Raw genomic sequence first — 20,062 nt, forward strand, 5'->3', positions numbered from 1 at the left:
GTTTTATACCTATATTACGTGTCAGTGTAATAAGCGAGACTAATTGGGCCATCGAGCCAAGTGGTTGGGCTGACATTCGGCTATAGGGTGTAAAAACGGAAAATAACCATTCAATTCACACCGTCCGTCTTTCTGTCTTTTTTCCTCCAATCAGAGGCTACTTGCTTGCTCTCTTTAGCTGTAAACTGAAAGCCACACCAATCAGCAATCATTGAACTGAAATTCTATGAGCTCCGTCATGTCATAATGATAAGAAATGTTGCGACCCGTGTATAACGATCCGCACGATGAGAATATTTAGTGGGTGAGGTATAACAATAATTGCACGACTTCATTGGAGAAAAATGTTTTATCGTTAGGGTTCGCGATGCATGCCTAATGGTGAATTATGCGTATACGCATTTACGTGCGTAAAATACGTGTATTATTAATAAATACCTAATCTATAACAAGCGGATGGGCCGAGGTATACAGGGGCGTAGGTGTAACTCGTATGTGGGTATGCATATAAGCACGCAAAGGGACCTACACCTATTATATTATTAGCACTCGGTCACACCCCTGTCATCGGCACACTCACTCCTCCTCGCATTCATATCCAGATTCACATCTACATCCACATCCGGCGATCAACCTGATTCTGATTTCCAGATCCTCTTCACGGTGACGTCACGCAGGTACCTATTATAGGTATAGTCGTTATGTCCGCAGGCAGAACGTAGGCAGAGAACGTAGTATGCATGAATATGGTTCGTAGGTTCACACTGATAATTTACATAGTTTTTAACCCAGACTTCAGATTTCAAAGAAATGTCGTGGCTCGTGATCACCCACGCAAAATGTCTATTGAAAACCATTCAAAACCAAACATCGCTGTACAAAAGCCGCACCGACAACGTTTTTTCTTTCATTTTTTACCTTTTTTTTTCTAGTCTATGCTGCAGTACAAACAAACTATTATTAGAATAGAATACTAACGGTGAGTCACCTCGGCTTGTACTACGTGAATCAACGCCTACTGCGGACACTGTACAGATACACAGGTGTAGTGATCAATCAACCTACGCCTATCTTCAAGCACAATGATATCGTTCAGGGTACGAGACGCAAATGATCTTAGCAAAAGATCACCGGCAAAGTTTCTTGACCGGCAGAATTCGGCAATTCGATCTATCGATAGAAACAGGTGAAGTACATGATACTTTATTTACAGTAAACTTGTTTTACGTTTCTTTTTTTTTTTTTTTATGGACAATACAAACTTCTCATTGACTTTAATCCTGACCAATACCTGCCCAAATTCTCGTGTTCTTGACTCTGACTTTAGGGTTTTCTTTAAGTTTGCGAATCGCGTCTACGGACTTGAAGTTTTGCTGGTTCCGCGAGCTTCTGTTCCTTTGTCTGTTTCGTCACTTATCCAGGAATACTGTGAAACAGAGAGCCGGAAATTAGTTGCGTGGTTCAGGTACTCGCCCGTTAGGCAAAGTCAAAGATTGGATTAGTTTCGTTGACTTAGATTAAATCTGTCTCTGCGCCCGCCTCTTCAGTTCATCAAAGATCCCCGGGGAGGATGAACCTGAAACACAAGTCGCATATGAGTCGATGGAATCGCACCCTGAGAAAAACCATTGGCAAACTTAGATATTTCAACTTAGCAAACTTGTTCCGATTCAGGAGAAGGAAAAAAAAACATCCTCCGAAGTTATTACTTGCAGAGATGAATACGTACACATATATGCCTACTTATAAAACTTCTTTCAAGGTCGGCTCGATCCGTAGTTCATAGTGCAGTTTTTGCCCAAGAAGAAAAGGATTTCTGCAGGGTCAGCGTTGGCCCCACGGTACATACCTACCGAAGCCGAGGTTTCGCAAAAGTCACCATGTGTCCGGAGCATCTGACGACCATATGGCATTTACGGCATTTATGACATTTATGTGCCCCGCGGACTGCGTCGGATAGTTGTACATATGCCCGATTCCCCTCGCCTCCTTTGAGCCCGTCGTCTCTATCTCTCGCGACCAGCGTCTGGACTCCGCGCAAAGGGTCAAAGGTAAAGAGGAATGAGGATCCGATTATCGGCCGCGGTGACAACGATTCATTTTTCACCGAATTCTCCGGCAGGAATAGGAAAAGGAATCAGTAACAATAATATGGCCGTTTCTGCGTACAAATCCCGATAACGACATCTTACCGGCACCATAGAGGGTATCCCCACCTGATAAAAGGGTTTCTGTCCGAGCTGTGAAGCGGCTAAACTGTCGGTAAGTGGTCGGTATCGGGATCTGTATCCAAAAAAGCCATATTATGCTACTGGAACCGCTGCAGAGCGTAGACAAACGCGTTCTTCGGTGGCTTCGTGTCGCGGAACAGGATGATAGCAGGTGCACCTCTGCTGCGCCTTGCCATCGCGAGTCTACTCGTGGAGCCAAACAATTAACAGCTGTTTCCTGTCACTCACGCGCTTCCTTCTTTAGATCCTTCCTTCTTGCCGCTCGCTAGCACCGATTTTCGCGAGGTGAGACGGCTATTTTTCGACTGTAGCGTTGAGGGTGAGACCAGCCCTCTTGATGAATGGGCGCTTCACGTTCAAAAATAAACTTTTCTCTCTATTCCTCTACAGGCAACTCGCATCGCGGTATGCTCAATTATGGTTATTTCGAATCGCGTAACGAATACCGTGCTGAGTGGGTATCGATTCTATACATGAATCGGTTCTACGGGACAAGTTTCCACCAGTTTGATTGATTAACTTGCAAAAATTTTCACCTCCATGAACGAACTCTTGCTGTAAAATCCTCCTGGTCGCACATTACAATAATGATAATAATCATTTCTGTGAAAGATCGGATGTATCTGGTGGTTTCGATTCCACCGTGTTATTGGAACTTTTTTTCAGTTGATCCTAAAATCAGTGATATTAGAATGATATTCCAGGTCATCACTAAAATTCGGCTCAATTCTTTGGTGTAGTTCTCCAATTTTGTCACAGCGGTTTTACCAAAATTGCACGCGGAACATCTACTTTGGTATCACCAAAACATCACTAATCAGGTTTTAGTAAGCATAAATATTTCCTATTTAATTTCAGTAGATTTCAAGTGTTATTTCAGTTACAATTATGAACTTAAGATACAGTGTAATTTCAGTGGAATAGGAAATCTTTTCGATTTCAGTATTATTCCAGTGCTGGAGTTAAAAATTTTTATTCCAATGATTTTTCGGGTGGGATTTTGGTACGCTTTTGATGCAACTTCAATGAAAATACAATGTAAAAATTTCTCAACTACACCACGAAATCCAATTGTAACTTTAGTTCAATTTCAGTGGGACGAAATCCGCCAGGAATGACGGTAATGAATCCGATGAAAGGATCAAGGCAACGTCTTGGAAATCGTTGTAATTTTTCATCCAGCTGAACCATCCAGCTGTATCGCATCGAAGGTGAGAAAGGATCAGAACAAGGATCAAGGATCCATGGGTTGGGTTCGCTGGATCCGTACATATCGCGTACACGTACATAGTTACGTACATGCATATTACATATACCGATATACGTATATACGTATGTATATCGGTACCGTGTGGCACGCACGTGGGACATCGGGCACTATCGCTAGCTATCAGACTCGGTTCTGTTTGGACACTTGTACATGCCTATATGCATCGTACATGCACGTGCACACAGCCGCCTCCACGTACCGAGAGAGAGAGAGAGAGCGAGAGAGTGAGCGGGAAAGGGGGTGGGAGCGGGGGAGGAAATGGAATGGAAGTGGGAGACACAGCTGTGGAGCAGCTGGCGGCGTCGCGACGGCTGGCCTCCGTCGTCTTTCCCGCTTTCCTCCAATTTCCAGATTCTCTTGGCGTCCCTGCAGCGCCCTTTCCCCACTCTTTCTCTTTCCCTCATCCTCCTATCCGCCGTCCCTTTTTCGCTAACTACACGCAAGTTCGACGCAAGCCTCGTCGCTTTCCAGTTTCCATTCCCGTTGTACCTACGTGTATTCTACGTAGGTATCTAGGTATTCGATTGGGGAGGAGGGGGTGCAAGGTGACAGCCCCGTTTCTTCCGTCTGGTAACCACGCGGAGGTGGCGGCGGCAAAAATCTTGGACGAATATGCGATTAATTCGATTTCGTTTCTCCGTGAAAAATGATTCTATACGTGACAACTGTTTCCCATTTATCATGCAACGAGTACAGCGTGTATTGTATATCTGTTTAGCTTTGGGTCTGTAGCGTTACATGTATTCTACGCCTCAGAATATGCTCGGAATTATCGAAGGTTTTTCTAATTCGCATTATATTTTCATCCGGTATATGCTTGTTCAACTGCGATCAAGCGATGAAGACGTTCTTGCAAAAACGATATTGCAAATTGATCGGATATTTCACACGACTGAGAGAAGCTTGCTTGTGTTTTATAGATCATGGATAAAATCGTCTCGCATGATTAGTTTTGTTTAATGAAATACGTACGAGTTTTAGAGGACGTAAATATGGCCTGTAGTATGTAATGCTTCTTTCCAATAAAATTAACCTGAATGAGAAAATATCTGCTGGTACAATGTGTGCACAGTTGCACAAATATCAACACAAGCATCTGCGTTCCACATATTGTATTATATGTATATTGTATATCTATACAATGGCATTAAGGTAGCCAGTCGTAACTTATTTTCTTTGATATTGATTCAACGTAAAGGTACCCGTTAAAATTCATAACGATTCATCGATATTTTCTATTTCGATGCCAACCCTTTATGATTGCATTATAGAAATGCAGTTTCATTCGAGGACCAATTATCACGGCCAAAATTCGTGTATAATAATAATAATGTTGTTTATTAGGCATATAAAGTGTGTTCGATAGCTTACATTGCAAAATGAATGAAAAAAGTAACGTGATAAAGTACATTCAAAACTATTAGTCGATTAATAATATAATAGGTGTATATGTATAGTAGTATTATATATCGATGTATAAACTCGCGATTTTTCGTACATGAGCTGTTTACATATATACATATTTTTAATTATTGTACATATCGTAACAATATTAAATCCCGGGGCCTCAATGTTGAACGTTTGCTTTCTAGCGAAGTTACTGTTTATTGTCGGCTAATTTGTTTGGGATTCTTACGAGTTCCTCAATCGGCTGTTGGAAAATTCTAAAATTTCATCAGCCAGTGTCTGAGGTGCACGGTGAGGATTCGGCGTTGCTGTTTTCGTTGTTGCTTTCGGTCGATGAGCTATTGCTGCTCTTTACTCGTCTTTTCCGAAGTTTTGCGAATTGGAACTCCTCCACTGGAACTGTGATTCAGTTGAGTTAGTTAGATTATAAAACAGGACATATATTGAAAATTAAAGTTGAAGGATGACGAATAAAAAAAAATAAAAAAATCAAAAAGATAATATATCTCTACCGCGCGTTGCTTCAACCTCCCAACGAAAGACTCCGTGTTTCGCAACGGTGCTGGAAAGAGAAAAGAAACGAAACGGAAGTAAATCAGTGGACAAGAACATGAGGTAAAACAAAAATGTGTTACGTGTGCAGGGTAATTAACGTGAAACGCATATATATATATATATATATATATATATATATATATATATATATGTATATATAAACAATAAAATATTTATATACGAAACACAAATAAATGATATATATATTTCGTAAGTCAGATTCATATATGCCTAACCTAATATTATACAATTTAAGACGCATATTATAATAATATAATACAGCCAAAAAGCAGTGGATCCACCAAGCGATTCTCGCTTAATACGAATGTTTTTCCCTTACTTTTCAATCAAACTTGTTCTACTAGATTGACAATGTAAAATGAATTCACGCACTTTGACTGTACCACGTTGTACATCGTTTTACATTAACATTAAATAAATAACATGAATCATGATAACAACGATGACAATAATTGTATTAGATTATATACACGTGAGTTAGTAAGGTGTCGTTATTTGAGGTGCGCATCGTTACCGTCTGAGTCTGGATCTCCATCGGTAACATGACTGTCCACGGGCAAAGGTAATGGTAATATTTCAGGCTGAAGAGGCGGTGGACCTGGCACAATGTCTTCGACGATAACTTCCTCTGCTAGGCTACTCCTTACAGCCTCTATCACACGACATATAAAAGAATTTGGCAAGTATAACCTAAGTAAATTGTAATTTGAGTAATTTAATTTGATGTAACATGTAATTTATTTTTTTATTGGTATGTACGAATTCTTGATTCGAGTTCATTCTCTGTTTCGTTCCTTGAACCAGATTATAATAACAAACAACACTATGGATCAAATATTGCTAAGAATGTATTAAAGATCGAAGGACATAACTAACCATTGAACGCCTGCGGATATTGTTGGCTCAGTTTCGTCTTGACTACTCGAATCCGCTTGAAAATGTGATCCAAATCTCGTTTCATCTCTGCTAACAATGTCGTGTGTTTCTTAAACTCGGCTCCCGCAGTCTTCAAACGATTTATCGATAGCTGATTGCAATTTGTTAGCATTTCGTTCGTTTTCTCGAATCTTTGGAGCCTGAAAATTGAATCAAAATAATTATCACTAAGGTATTTAATAAAAATAAAAAAATCGGCAACGAAGCACTCGAAATTAAGTTTAAGAAATTTTCTTTCAACCAATAATCTTCAGAAATCAGTGACGTATTTCAAATTTTGCGCGTTATGCGGACGTTTGGCTAAGAAATCGATAAGCGGGGGGGATAAATGCACAACATAACCTCATGCCCCGATCGAGCTTATACTTAAATAAATATTTGTCCCATATCCTCACATTTGTTTCTGAGCACGAATCATGGATTCTACATCTTGTTGATCTACGATGCCAGCTAGACCTTGCACGAAAACCTCCGGGGCTGTGTAATTCTGAAAACACTCAAAACTTCCAGCGTCGGACTCGGGCGTCCCTTGGATGGCCGCCATCTTTGCAACACGCTTGACAGTTCGACCAGAGATGAGTAGGGAGATCTCCAACGCTCGGCTTTTCGTGATACCAGCTAAGTTGGAGCGTCGACGTGACACCTAGGCGGCCACGCACCGAAGGTGGCCCATTTCCGACCTGACACCAGGCGGCCATGCACCGAAGGTGGCCCACAATCGTGTATATATAGATACACTCGGTTGCTCGAGCAAGTGGTTGCCAATCGCATCCTTGTCCCCGCTCGCACAGATGTTTCCAGGAATGCAAGAATTGGGATTTTTTTTGTTTCAGTTATGAATGTCAGCGAATAAAAGTATCTCCAGATTTGATAAATCTTGGATTCAATTAGCGGACGCTGAACCAAATTAATTAACTACTCCCAGTCCGAATACTTTTTTTTTTTTAATATATATTATTTTTTTATTGATATGAAAATAGGTGACGCCTGGTGTTCTCGAATATTTGTACACGCAGTCTATGGAAAAATATACGAAGCCAGCTCGATAACATTTATGCAAAATGTGCAATGGGCAAGTGGTTGGGGGAAATTTTTTTTTTCTCGAACTGAATCTTCCAGAGAAGCATCAGCGAATTCCAAGCAAGCTCCATAAACATACCGAGCAAACGCGCACTCACGGACGTAGCTGTGGTGTGGCTGAGTGGATACCACATGAGGATGAGTTTTCAATCACAGGTTTTTGCGCGAAGTTTTCCTGTATTTAAGTTAATTACTGCTGCCTTTGCTATGATACTGCATTCAAGTCTTAAACAAAACACTAAAAAATAAGTTAACCACTTAATGTAAAACAAAATGTTAGATTGAGCTTAAAATTTCAGCCGGAGTTACATAAACTAAGATAATTACAAGCGCAACATTGTAAATATTGTACATTTATTGTTCATCTAAATAAATATGGTTTCCTCCTCAAAAAAAACAAACAACATGAGGATGGAGTGATGCGGGACACGGGTTCGATCGCAGTTCACTCTTTATTTATTTATTTTTTTTAAATTCAATCCCGGCTTTTGATTTTGTATTTTCGGAGAAAAAAAACAAATGAAAGAAAGAAAATTTCCAGAGCCGGTCGATTTTTTCCTTCTTTCCTTTTGCTTTCTTTTTACTGAACCCACCCTTTTTGTAGTGGGGGTAACCCAGAAGAGAACAAATAATTGAAACAATAAAATTCCGAGAGTGAATCGATTTGTTCCCCGTTTTTGGCGCCTCTTTTCTTAATAAGGAAAAGTTTTGACAGTAATGAAAAATAGAGATTACTAAAAACAAATGTATTGTTTTTTTTTAATAACACCGGCCCACTAAAAAAAAAAAAAATGGTCTGTACTTTTGACCGGACCTACCTATCTTTATGTATTTTGACGCACTGAATCCGAATCTGAAGTTAGTTTTGCCCGTACATCCTCAAAATTTTGAGTAAATTGCAAAAAACCATAAAAATAGCCAAAAATTAGCAGTTTTGGTAAGAAAAAAATTTGTGGAACTATAGACCAAGTATGATTTTTATGCATTTTGGTCCGCTAAACCCAAATCTGAAGTTTATTCAACCATAAGCCTTTTAAAATTTGATTGAGCCGGTGTTATTAAAAAACAATACATTTGTTTTTAGTAATCTCTATTTTCCATTACTGTCAAAACTTTTCCTTATTAAAAAAAAAACGCCCATTTTATATCAGTCTTGACGAGCATTTCTTAAGAATTTTGAGAGATGCGAGATCGGAACGACAAAATTATTTCAGTAGCAACAATGTATGGACCCCTCTCCTTTTCTGATATTGGCAGCCAGTTAAGAGGCTTCACAGTGTTCAGTTTAGTGCCAGCAGCTCTCGAGGTAGCAAGATGGTAAGTGAATTACATAATCATTTTACATGTATGGAAAAACCGGCAGGTTTGACGATCGTCTATTTACTTTATAGATTAAGAAGAGAAAAAAAGGGAAGGACCTGTAGTCGTATTTTATACTTTACTTAATTTTCCTTGAATTGTCAAACGTTTTTATTTTTGATTGTATAGGAAGAAGGTGTGTGGGGAATTCCATTATAGTGCCCAAGAATGTAATACACATTTTCGATCGTTTTAACTTTTTTTTTTTTTTGGGAAAACATGTTCCTCAATTTACAAATTTCCTTAATGTTTTGGTATTCAAATCGATTCTTAACAATTTTGCGCACAGGTGGGATTTCTTTAATTATTTTTTCCCTAAACCTGAGGATATTTCCTATCTGAGATCACTGTCAATAGGCGAGATTCCGGAAATCATTAAATTACCTTTTTTTCTAATTAAAAAGAAAATCACATAAGGCCACTAAGAGCTCGAAATGAAAATCTGAAAAAATTAGAGATGGTTTTTTATATTCAAAGCCATTAACGTAAAAAATCCGTTTAACGATCATCCTAATAGATATACATTGTATATTGGGCATTCCACGTCAAATTTGCAACCCATGTACCTCACCCTCTTCGCTTTTGATAATTGTTTGGTATGATGTTGCAACCACGGTTTCAATCGACTTGAAACAGCGTCGGAATTTTTTGCAGATTTCTTTAGCCACCACTGAAATAGAAAAAAATTGAAAAACCAATTCCGAAAACGCTTCTTTTAAAATACTGAAAAAATTCACACTGATTTTATAATTAAAAATATGATTCTTAAGCAGGAGACGATAACGGGATCTCAACATTTACTACTTTTCTAGCAAGTTTTTTTTCTCATGCCGGAATTGGAGTTTCTATTTATTTGTTCGGTCATAAATTTCTCTATTATTAATGGATTTCGATTTTTCTGAAATCTAGAGGAATGCCAGAAGGCCTGAATATAGTTCATACCATTTCATTCTTTTTTTTTAAGTTATTCAAAGATCCAAGAAAATTAAAAACTTGCGAAAACAATAGTAAATGTAGAGATCCCGTTATCGTCTCGTGCTTAAGAATCATAATTTTAATTATAAAATCAGTGTGAATTTTTTCAGTATTTTAAAAGAAGCGTTTTCGGAATTGGTTTTTCAATTTTTTTCTATTTCAGTGGTGGCTAAAGAAATCTGCAAAAAATTCCGACGCTGTTTCAAGTCGATTGAAACCGTGGTTGCAACATCATACCAAACAATTATCAAAAGCGAAGAGGGTGAGGTACATGGGTTGCAAATTTGACGTGGAATGCCCAATATACAATGTATATCTATTAGGATGATCGTTAAACGGATTTTTTACGTTAATGGCTTTGAATATAAAAAACCATCTCTAATTTTTTCAGATTTTCATTTCGAGCTCTTAGTGGCCTTATGTGATTTTCTTTTTAATTAGAAAAAAAGGTAATTTAATGATTTCCGGAATCTCGCCTATTGACAGTGATCTCAGATAGGAAATATCCTCAGGTTTAGGGAAAAAATAATTAAAGAAATCCCACCTGTGCGCAAAATTGTTAAGAATCGATTTGAATACCAAAACATTAAGGAAATTTGTAAATTGAGGAACATGTTTTCCCAAAAAAAAAAAAAAGTTAAAACGATCGAAAATGTGTATTACATTCTTGGGCACTATAATGGAATTCCCCACACACCTTCTTCCTATACAATCAAAAATAAAAACGTTTGACAATTCAAGGAAAATTAAGTAAAGTATAAAATACGACTACAGGTCCTTCCCTTTTTTTCTCTTCTTAATCTATAAAGTAAATAGACGATCGTCAAACCTGCCGGTTTTTCCATACATGTAAAATGATTATGTAATTCACTTACCATCTTGCTACCTCGAGAGCTGCTGGCACTAAACTGAACACTGTGAAGCCTCTTAACTGGCTGCCAATATCAGAAAAGGAGAGGGGTCCATACATTGTTGCTACTGAAATAATTTTGTCGTTCCGATCTCGCATCTCTCAAAATTCTTAAGAAATGCTCGTCAAGACTGATATAAAATGGGCGTTTTTTTTTTAATAAGGAAAAGTTTTGACAGTAATGGAAAATAGAGATTACTAAAAACAAATGTATTGTTTTTTAATAACACCGGCTCAATCAAATTTTAAAAGGCTTATGGTTGAATAAACTTCAGATTTGGGTTTAGCGGACCAAAATGCATAAAAATCATACTTGGTCTATAGTTCCACAAATTTTTTTCTTACCAAAACTGCTAATTTTTGGCTATTTTTATGGTTTTTTGCAATTTACTCAAAATTTTGAGGATGTACGGGCAAAACTAACTTCAGATTCGGATTCAGTGCGTCAAAATACATAAAGATAGGTAGGTCCGGTCAAAAGTACAGACCATTTTTTTTTTTTTTAGTGGGCCGGTGTTATTAAAAAAAAACAATACATTTGTTTTTAGTAATCTCTATTTTTCATTACTGTCAAAACTTTTCCTTATTAAGAAAAGAGGCGCCAAAAACGGGGAACAAATCGATTCACTCTCGGAATTTTATTGTTTCAATTATTTGTTCTCTTCTGGGTTACCCCCACTACAAAAAGGGTGGGTTCAGTAAAAAGAAAGCAAAAGGAAAGAAGGAAAAAATCGACCGGCTCTGGAAATTTTCTTTCTTTCATTTGTTTTTTTTCTCCGAAAATACAAAATCAAAAGCCGGGATTGAATTTAAAAAAAATAAATAAATAAAGAGTGAACTGCGATCGAACCCGTGTCCCGCATCACTCCATCCTCATGTTGTTTGTTTTTTTTGAGGAGGAAACCATATTTATTTAGATGAACAATAAATGTACAATATTTACAATGTTGCGCTTGTAATTATCTTAGTTTATGTAACTCCGGCTGAAATTTTAAGCTCAATCTAACATTTTGTTTTACATTAAGTGGTTAACTTATTTTTTAGTGTTTTGTTTAAGACTTGAATGCAGTATCATAGCAAAGGCAGCAGTAATTAACTTAAATACAGGAAAACTTCGCGCAAAAACCTGTGATTGAAAACTCATCCTCATGTGGTATCCACTCAGCCACACCACAGCTACGTCCGTGAGTGCGCGTTTGCTCGGTATGTTTATGGAGCTTGCTTGGAATTCGCTGATGCTTCTCTGGAAGATTCAGTTCGAGAAAAAAAAAATTTCCCCCAACCACTTGCCCATTGCACATTTTGCATAAATGTTATCGAGCTGGCTTCGTATATTTTTCCATAGACTGCGTGTACAAATATTCGAGAACACCAGGCGTCACCTATTTTCATATCAATAAAAAAATAATATATATTAAAAAAAAAAAAGTATTCGGACTGGGAGTAGTTAATTAATTTGGTTCAGCGTCCGCTAATTGAATCCAAGATTTATCAAATCTGGAGATACTTTTATTCGCTGACATTCATAACTGAAACAAAAAAAATCCCAATTCTTGCATTCCTGGAAACATCTGTGCGAGCGGGGACAAGGATGCGATTGGCAACCACTTGCTCGAGCAACCGAGTGTATCTATATATACACGATTGTGGGCCACCTTCGGTGCATGGCCGCCTGGTGTCAGGTCGGAAATGGGCCACCTTCGGTGCGTGGCCGCCTAGGTGTCACGTCGACGCTCCAACTTAGCTGGTATCACGAAAAGCCGAGCGTTGGAGATCTCCCTACTCATCTCTGGTTCGACTACTCCGTGAGCTCAACCCACCGTTCCACTGCTCTGGGACAATCCGCCTGGCGCAGCAGCCGACTGCAATTCGGTAAACACCATTCTGCGTCATGCGCAATCGCCATTGCGCAGCTGTCTTCGACAATCGAGACTTGCGTGGCGATATCTGTTTTCGAACGAATGGATAGGGTCGCGTTTCAACGCTTCAAAATTTGAATTGCCCTGCGAAAAATGATTTGCCTGATTCGATCAATGCATTTTGCATTGTCTTACATCTGATTATGAGGACTGCATCCACAATGTGTGACTCGAACAAGAAAATATTTTGTGAAATATTCCCGAAATGCAAATAGGGCTGGACGTGGCTCCACTTTCTAAAAAAAGTTATTGGTAGTGAGGACTCAAGAGCCAAGAGACGACTAGGTCCAGCAGTTTTTTGGTAAATAGTAGAGAGTGCAAATCGATTTTGTGCCCTGAAAGATCCAGCAATTCAGCGGCGTTAGTATTTTGCGACAGTGAGTAAATTTTACTTGTTCCATTTTTTCAACTATATTCAAGTGTTTATTAATAATATTAAGGTTTCTTGAGTTACGTATATAAATACGGTGCCATTTATGAACATATACTTCGAAATATAAGGTATGGCAGAAAGGAGCGCAAAGGAAGTACGTTATTATTTACGTAATCGAGAGTTTCAAAATTTTCATGAGAAAATACCGATACTTTATACGATAGCTCAGACTTCTGTTCAGTTCTGACGCTCGGGTCTCATCTGGCATCAAAGTGACCTTTCACGCTTTTCTGGAAAAAATATTGTATAGAGCACGCCCGTATAGTGTTTTTAGGTCGAAAAATGATTTTAGTACTCACGTTTGTTCCGTCTTTAGCTCGTACTTAAATCACCATCTTTATCCTAAAAACACCCACATACCTACTTGAAAAAAAAAAACAAAACGCTGGCTGCTCTAACATTTGTAGTGAGGTTGAACGGAGCACATATAATTCATTCAAGTTTAATAAGTGCACTGTCAGTAAGTGTCACAGTAAAGATTTGTGTTAGTATTATTATGTTTTCAGTAATTTTTCGATTCGGTGATCAGGAAATTAGGGACAAGTTCTTCAGCACTTTTCGGAAAGGTTTGAAACATACTGTCTATGGGCTAATTTTTCATTCTTGAGCAATGAGTTGAATCTTTCAGTTCTTACGTTCACGAAAGGTAAGAAATAAAATAGAACCTTATAGAAATGAGGAGTAATGCGCTAACGTCGTTTCCTAAGTTTGTAATTCGCTGAATCTCAACAAGTATGGCCGTGACTCGTGTCAAAATACGGTTACTCAGTGGCCATGCTCTGTATTATCCATTGCTTTCGTGATGGTAAGTCGAGCCTGTTACCGACACGCGTTTACGACTGAAAATTAGTTTCAAAAATTTATTTCTTGTTAGAGGACGCTAGTACTGATCACTGTAACCGTTCACCGGTGATTTACTGTAGGAACCGCCGAGTATGTGGAAGAAATATGTAATACGTGTTATATTAATTTGTTTTCAGTCCGTCCTATAAATAAGTACGAAATAAAGGTTTACAGTTTTGATTTATTTGTACAAAAAATACGATATAACGATTTATTTTCATAATTCGCGGAAGGAAGTCAAACTACTATCCATATTCACAACAAAGCCCGTGTTTTTACTTCAGAAAATTCCATTCTGGATGAAACTAAAATCAAAATACAAATTATTAATATACAAACTCAATAATCTATATGGGATTTATGTTGATTAATAGTTGTTTTGACTTTCGATGTATTTAAGAACGGATAATAACATGGGCGCATTCAAATTTTCACTGTTGACTGTTGTGCTTGTGTCGGTTTTCGGTTGGTAGACAAAAGGAATTCTTTATCGTATTAGCGGATCTGGTATAGTTGGGAAATGGCACAGAATATAAACCCGTTCTACTCGTCTCAAAGTACGCCTAACAAAGCTAAGGAGGAAAAGCAGAACGTCCCAAAAGACAATCATGCAGTGAGCAAAAGGTAGGTACAATCTCTACCTCAATTTTCCCAGCCCTCGCGCAGTATCGACATTCGGTCAAACGGAATTCAATTACTTACGTACGCACTTGGTATGATCAAACTGGGGATTCCACCGCGTTTTTCAGCCCCATAACCAAACTTTACTCCCATTATTTCCAAATCTCTCACTCACGCCAAATGATATGCTCGCGTTTATTTCACAGGCTTCAAAAGGAACTCCTAGTCCTGATGACCAGTACTGAAAAAAGTGTATCTGCCTTTCCAGACGGTGAGAACCTTTTCAAGTGGATCGGAACCATAACCGGCCCACGAGACACGGTAAGGTATTCTTGTACCTCACATACAGTTTTTGTCAAGATAAAATCTCTTCGAGTAAAAAATTTTAAACCAATGTACGAGGCAATGGTGCTTCGAAAAAAATATTTCCAGACTTTACGCTCCTTACACGATTCCCGGAAAGTTAGTCTGCTCGATCATTCTGTGTTTCGAGATATTTTGTATACTGTTCAACGTGTCTTGTGACAATCTAGAGATAACCCAGTAGCTGGATGTCTAATTGCGAAGTTGATTGATCGCTAAGCTCGATTGAAAAACAAATTCAAAAGTATTATATATTATGAATTGTTGTTCAAAGTCAGGCATGGTACAAAGCGTGAGGCCATTCATTTACAAATTGAATGAAAGACTTTAGCTTATCAGAATTAAATTGACAATAGGAAATTTCCAATTATTTTTCAATGCTTTCCTATGATTGTGATGTTTGAATCAAGGTAAATATTATCGTACAAAGTCCTGTTTTGTTGGTTTAGTGCGCAATACTGCAGTAACGGAGTAATGTATATAATCTAATGTAATAAACAGGTATATGTGGGGCTGACGTACAAGCTGACACTGGAGTTCCCACACAGTTATCCGTACAGTGCTCCGGTGGTGCGCTTTGCTACCCCCTGCTTTCATCCAAACGTCGATTCAGCCGGTAACATCTGTCTGGATATATTGAAAGACAAATGGAGTGCGTTGTATGATGTTCGTACCATACTTCTATCTATACAATCTTTGCTAGGGGGTAAGTGTTTCAAATTATAGTCATTGATTTGTTTCATCCTCGTTTAACAGATAATAGGTCTGTAAAATCTATACCAAATATGAAGTATGTTTTTTTGTTTCAATTTATAAACTGTCTGAGCTTTCTAGAAATATATTTAACTACGTTCGCATGAATAATTTGTCTTTCCTTGGTTTGTTTTCTGTAGAGCCGAACAATGAAAGTCCACTGAATCCTCAGGCCGCTGAATTGTGGCCGAATCAAACGGAGTACAAGAAACATTTGCACGAAGAATATCGTAAAGCTCCCAGTCATGCCAATCAGGACTCATGATAAGCCTAATCTTCCACACTCCTTTATCGCTCTATTACCACTATCGTAATTCTCAGTACAGTTAAAGTACACGTACAATTGAGGCATGCGAGAAACACGCATTATTATGACGAATATGTACCTACGACCTTTTTTTTTTTTTTGTTTTCGCTACCCTAACTTTACTTTAGTAGACATACATACGAATGTTGGTCACGTTTTTGACGTAATAATAAAATTGTAATATGTAATCGAAACCTCTTCAAAGAACAAATTAAAACTTTGTGATTGTTAATAATTCACACCTCTACGAGGTTTCTAGTAATATAGTGTGATTTACTTTCGCGTAAAGTGAGCATGTATACAAGTTCATTTATATAGGGGACTGATCTCAAATACACGCCGTCTACATTCATAATTTTATTATTTGTTTGATTTTGAATAAAAACAAACGTTTATTTATTTTATATATGTAATAATAAATATAAATATCTAATATCTTGGTACAACAAGGCGCTGACGTATATAACGTTTACATTTGTGGATCGTTTTCAATTGGTTTATTATTGTGTAATGCTAAAATAAATATTTTAAGACCATGCATATACTTTCACTTTATTTTTCTATTGTTGAAGCAAATTATGATGATTTGTCGATATACGTACTCAAATTCTATGATTTCATATTGCTTTGAAATTTCTGCAGTATGTAAATTCCAGAGATTTGGATTTGAATAAAATTAAATATTCAAATTTCGGAAAACTATACCTTGTTAGTAAACAGCGACAAATTTTATACGTTCATCTTGTGATATTTTACTTATTTGACTTTTACAGACTCCGCGTGATTAACTATTGTCTTACATGTGAATGAGAAATAATTTAACCAAAATAAGTATCACTACAGAATTCAGTAGCTGAATAATTCCGTTACATTGAAATATCGGGGCTAGCAGTGATCATATATAGCCCCCAAAAATTTTAAAACATCGTAAACAGTGAAAAAATTAATTGGAAATAGCGTGGAAATAATTCTCCGAAGAATTATTCTAGCATTTATTTTCTTTGTCACTTAATTTTTCGTACCGACGTATAACGGTCACAGCCGCTAATTCTAAATTTAAAAATATAAATATGGAAAGATGATGTTTTGACCAGCTTATGATTCCTTTTTTTCATTAGAAAGGAAAGTTACTTAAACGTTTAAAATTATCATTGACAGTAATTTACAAAATATATTTAATATCTGCATGAATATAAAAAAGATTTTAAAAATTAAATTCGAATATTTTTGTACGCGAGCTCGCGTGGCGCGATATTAAAAGTAAAAACGCACAAAATCAAGTGAATAGTTCGATACGAAATTTTTTTTAGTATACTACAGTAGGCAGTATCGTATAGTTATTGGTGTATCAGTTTAATTGAGCTGCGTTAATTAACAGTAGGATATGCTGTCGTCTGTGGTGAAGCAAGTTGTGAATGCATTCGTTAAAAAAATACCTAGCAACAAGCTAATATTTACTTCAACGATGAGAAACATGTCAACGAATTTTGAGGTACGGTAAGGCGAGAAAAAACATGAAATACGGAGAGGTTATGTATGACGATATTATTCCATAGACATATAAGAATAGACCGCGTGACCGGGCTGAGAAGTTGGTAGCGGAATAGAAAGAGAAAGTTGCATACGGGACCACTCTGTCTTCGTCTAGTCGCGCATGCGCGAACACGTGTATCACTGCGAGGCCAACTTTTACAAGGTCAAAGCCAAAGAATATGCACGCAGAACAATAATCGCACGATTTTTAAAGGACAATAATTTTTTTTGAAGTATTTTCAAATTATTTATAAGTATGTAATAACCAAAGTCAAATGAGTCAAAAAGAATATTCGTGCAAGATAAAATAATATTTTTATATATTATGAAAATATAACATGTTTTTACATATTGTTTTAAGTATAATAATATTCAACGTTTTATTACAGCATATGATCATACAGTATGTACTTGTGTGCATTATTCATGTTTGTTACCTAATAAAAATGATGAATAGCATTTTACGATTTAATATTCAATTATTTAATTTCAATGTTTTATTGGTATTATTCTTATTTTTAAATTATAACTTCTAATTTTTGTTTTATGTACAATATATAAGAACTTCCATCCCTCTATTCATTTTATATTTCATTCTTACTAAAAAAAACGCTGAGCGCGCATGCGCGATTAGATAAGGATAAAGGGGTCCTATATGCAGCTTTCTCTTTCTATTGCGCTATCGCATTCACGAACGGGCCACCTCCGTTACCCCCGCGGTCTATTCTTATATGTCTATGATCATCCCACTGGCATGTTTACCACGTGAATCAAACATCTTCCCAATTCTTATATCTTCGATTTAACATGTTTAGGAACAAAAAATCAACGTCAAAGGGTGGGACATTAATTACGTAAAAGTGGGCAGAGGTGCTCATCCTGTTCTTCTGCTCCCTGGCGCCCTCGGTGTGTAAAGAGGAAAATAGATGCGCAGCGATTCGACTTTTCGATATTCGAATTAGAAGAGTTCGCTGCACCCGCCAAATTTGAATTCTGGAAAAATATGTTTATCTGCGTTTATTGCAGAATTTTCTTTGCAACCGTTTTCTCACTACCTACCATTTTACTGATGGTTATTTTTTCCAGGGTCGATCTGGACAGATTTCAAGCCTCAAATTACGAATTTGGACAAAGATAAACTGACCATTGTTGCATGGGATCCCCCTGGATATGGGAATTCCCGTCCACCAAACCGGACCTTTGGTGACGATTTTTACAGCAGAGATGCGGACTTTGCTCACGATTTGATGAAAGCAATTGGTTTCGATAAATATTCTCTGCTCGGCTGGAGTGACGGCGGCATTGTCGCACTTTTCTTAGCGGCCAACTACCCCGGGCGCGTTAAAAAAATGATCGTAATTGGTGCCAATGCTTACATATTACCGGAAGAAGCTGACGTTTATAAAAGTAGGATGACTTCTTTGGATAGGGATCAGGCACATAAGTTTCGATCTACTACTGAAATACTTTTCAAGCTATCGCTTTACATAATTACCTAGATGAAGTTCAAAGTATAAGCAGTATTTATTTAAACGAAATTTTCATTGACTGATGAAAGGATTAACAATTATATATTGTCTTCGAGAATAAATCTTTTGGAGTAGAATATTTCCCGTATCGAGTTTGTCAAATGAAAACCAAATCCGTCAAATTATTTACTTTTTCACAAATGGACTCGTGATTCGCGACCTTTTTCGATATGATTTTTCGAAAGTCTTTGGAATCGTATTTTTTGATGAGTTTGAAACATGATGATCTTCCACCAGGTTTAAGAAACATAGATTCTTGGTCCGAGCGTATGAGAGCTCCAATGATAGCTGTATACGGTGAGGGATACTTCAGGAGTACTTGGGCCTCGTGGGTTGACGCACTTTCGGCGATATATGAGAAAAACAAGGGAGACATTTGCATGAATTTACTGAAACATATTCAGTGTCCAACGCTGATTGTTCACGGAGCAAAAGACGTCATGGTTCATAAGGACCATCCAACGTTCCTCGCAGAAAACATCAAAAATTCAAAGTAAGTGCGGCGTCTTTTTCGGAGGATCCTTTTCAACTTTTACGCCAAGAAGTGTCGTACTTTTGTAAAATACTCCACTGCTAATTTTTTGTATTTTCAGAATGCACATTTTTGAAAATGGAAGTCACACCCTTCACTTGAAATATCACGAAGACTTCAACCGTCTCTCTGAACAATTTTTGTTGGAAACGGATTAGGACGGTTAATTGTGAACTTTCAGTAAGAGACGCTAAGTTTACGTTATGCAAAAAAGTTGAAAAAAATAGAACTAAAAAATTATAGTTTTGTATTAAAAAAAAAAAAAATTCTATATAGTTTATATTCGCCTCTCGGCACTTGTTAGTATTATCTCAAAAAATTTTGTACCTGCTTAAAGGGGATTTTTTCTCCATAATATAAAACGATCAAAATATCGGACATCCTAGTGTGTATCTAATTCGTCTCTATTTGGTCAGTACTACGCAAAAATATTGGAACCCTAATACCCTCCTATTTTCACAAGGTTTTCCCTTATTTCCCCTAAA

At 37.3% G+C, this 20,062-nt stretch overlaps 3 protein-coding genes across 3 annotated transcripts; 2 read left to right on the plus strand and 1 right to left on the minus strand.

Moving 5' to 3' along the window:
• Positions 1 to 4,823: 4,823 nt before the first annotated feature.
• Positions 4,824 to 6,990, minus strand: LOC124300560 (kxDL motif-containing protein CG10681). Its single transcript, XM_046754777.1, has 5 exons — positions 6,816 to 6,990; positions 6,361 to 6,560; positions 5,999 to 6,136; positions 5,421 to 5,470; positions 4,824 to 5,307 (listed from the first exon to the last, which is right to left on the minus strand). The coding sequence occupies exons 1-5, from the start codon at positions 6,962 to 6,964 to the stop codon at positions 5,260 to 5,262; spliced, it is 585 nt and encodes a 194-aa protein (XP_046610733.1). The 5' UTR covers positions 6,965 to 6,990; the 3' UTR covers positions 4,824 to 5,259.
• Positions 6,991 to 14,347: 7,357 nt separating this feature from the next.
• On the plus strand, positions 14,348 to 17,479 carry LOC124300460 (ubiquitin-conjugating enzyme E2 C). Its single transcript, XM_046754598.1, has 4 exons — positions 14,348 to 14,563; positions 14,767 to 14,881; positions 15,425 to 15,629; positions 15,817 to 17,479. Exons 1-4 carry the CDS (start codon positions 14,460 to 14,462, stop codon positions 15,939 to 15,941), a joined length of 549 nt encoding a protein of 182 aa, XP_046610554.1. The 5' UTR covers positions 14,348 to 14,459; the 3' UTR covers positions 15,942 to 17,479.
• LOC124300458 (valacyclovir hydrolase-like) lies at positions 17,339 to 19,919 on the plus strand. Its single transcript, XM_046754597.1, has 5 exons — positions 17,339 to 17,475; positions 18,332 to 18,422; positions 18,603 to 18,923; positions 19,283 to 19,538; positions 19,639 to 19,919. The coding sequence occupies exons 1-5, from the start codon at positions 17,368 to 17,370 to the stop codon at positions 19,733 to 19,735; spliced, it is 873 nt and encodes a 290-aa protein (XP_046610553.1). The 5' UTR covers positions 17,339 to 17,367; the 3' UTR covers positions 19,736 to 19,919.
• The last annotated feature ends 143 nt before the right edge of the window (positions 19,920 to 20,062 follow it).

This window comes from Neodiprion virginianus, chromosome 3 (genome assembly GCF_021901495.1).
Source record: "Neodiprion virginianus isolate iyNeoVirg1 chromosome 3, iyNeoVirg1.1, whole genome shotgun sequence".
Taxonomy (NCBI): domain Eukaryota; kingdom Metazoa; phylum Arthropoda; class Insecta; order Hymenoptera; family Diprionidae; genus Neodiprion; species Neodiprion virginianus.

Coding starts and splice junctions, on each gene's coding strand:
- LOC124300560 (XM_046754777.1), bottom strand. CDS start 6,964: ATGGCGGCCATCCAAGGGACGCCCGAGTCCGACGCTGGAAGTTTTGAG. Junction 6,561..6,815: donor ATTCGTGCTCAGAAACAAAT/GTGAGGATATGG, acceptor TTCAATTTTCAG/GCTCCAAAGATTCGAGAAAA. Junction 5,471..5,998: donor TGGAGATCCAGACTCAGACG/GTAACGATGCGC, acceptor TTCTCTTTCCAG/CACCGTTGCGAAACACGGAG.
- LOC124300460 (XM_046754598.1), top strand. CDS start 14,460: ATGGCACAGAATATAAACCCGTTCTACTCGTCTCAAAGTACGCCTAAC. Junction 14,564..14,766: donor AATCATGCAGTGAGCAAAAG/GTAGGTACAATC, acceptor TTTATTTCACAG/GCTTCAAAAGGAACTCCTAG. Junction 14,882..15,424: donor TAACCGGCCCACGAGACACG/GTAAGGTATTCT, acceptor TGTAATAAACAG/GTATATGTGGGGCTGACGTA.
- LOC124300458 (XM_046754597.1), top strand. CDS start 17,368: ATGCTGTCGTCTGTGGTGAAGCAAGTTGTGAATGCATTCGTTAAAAAA. Junction 18,423..18,602: donor TCTGCTCCCTGGCGCCCTCG/GTGTGTAAAGAG, acceptor TATTTTTTCCAG/GGTCGATCTGGACAGATTTC. Junction 19,539..19,638: donor GAAAACATCAAAAATTCAAA/GTAAGTGCGGCG, acceptor TTGTATTTTCAG/AATGCACATTTTTGAAAATG.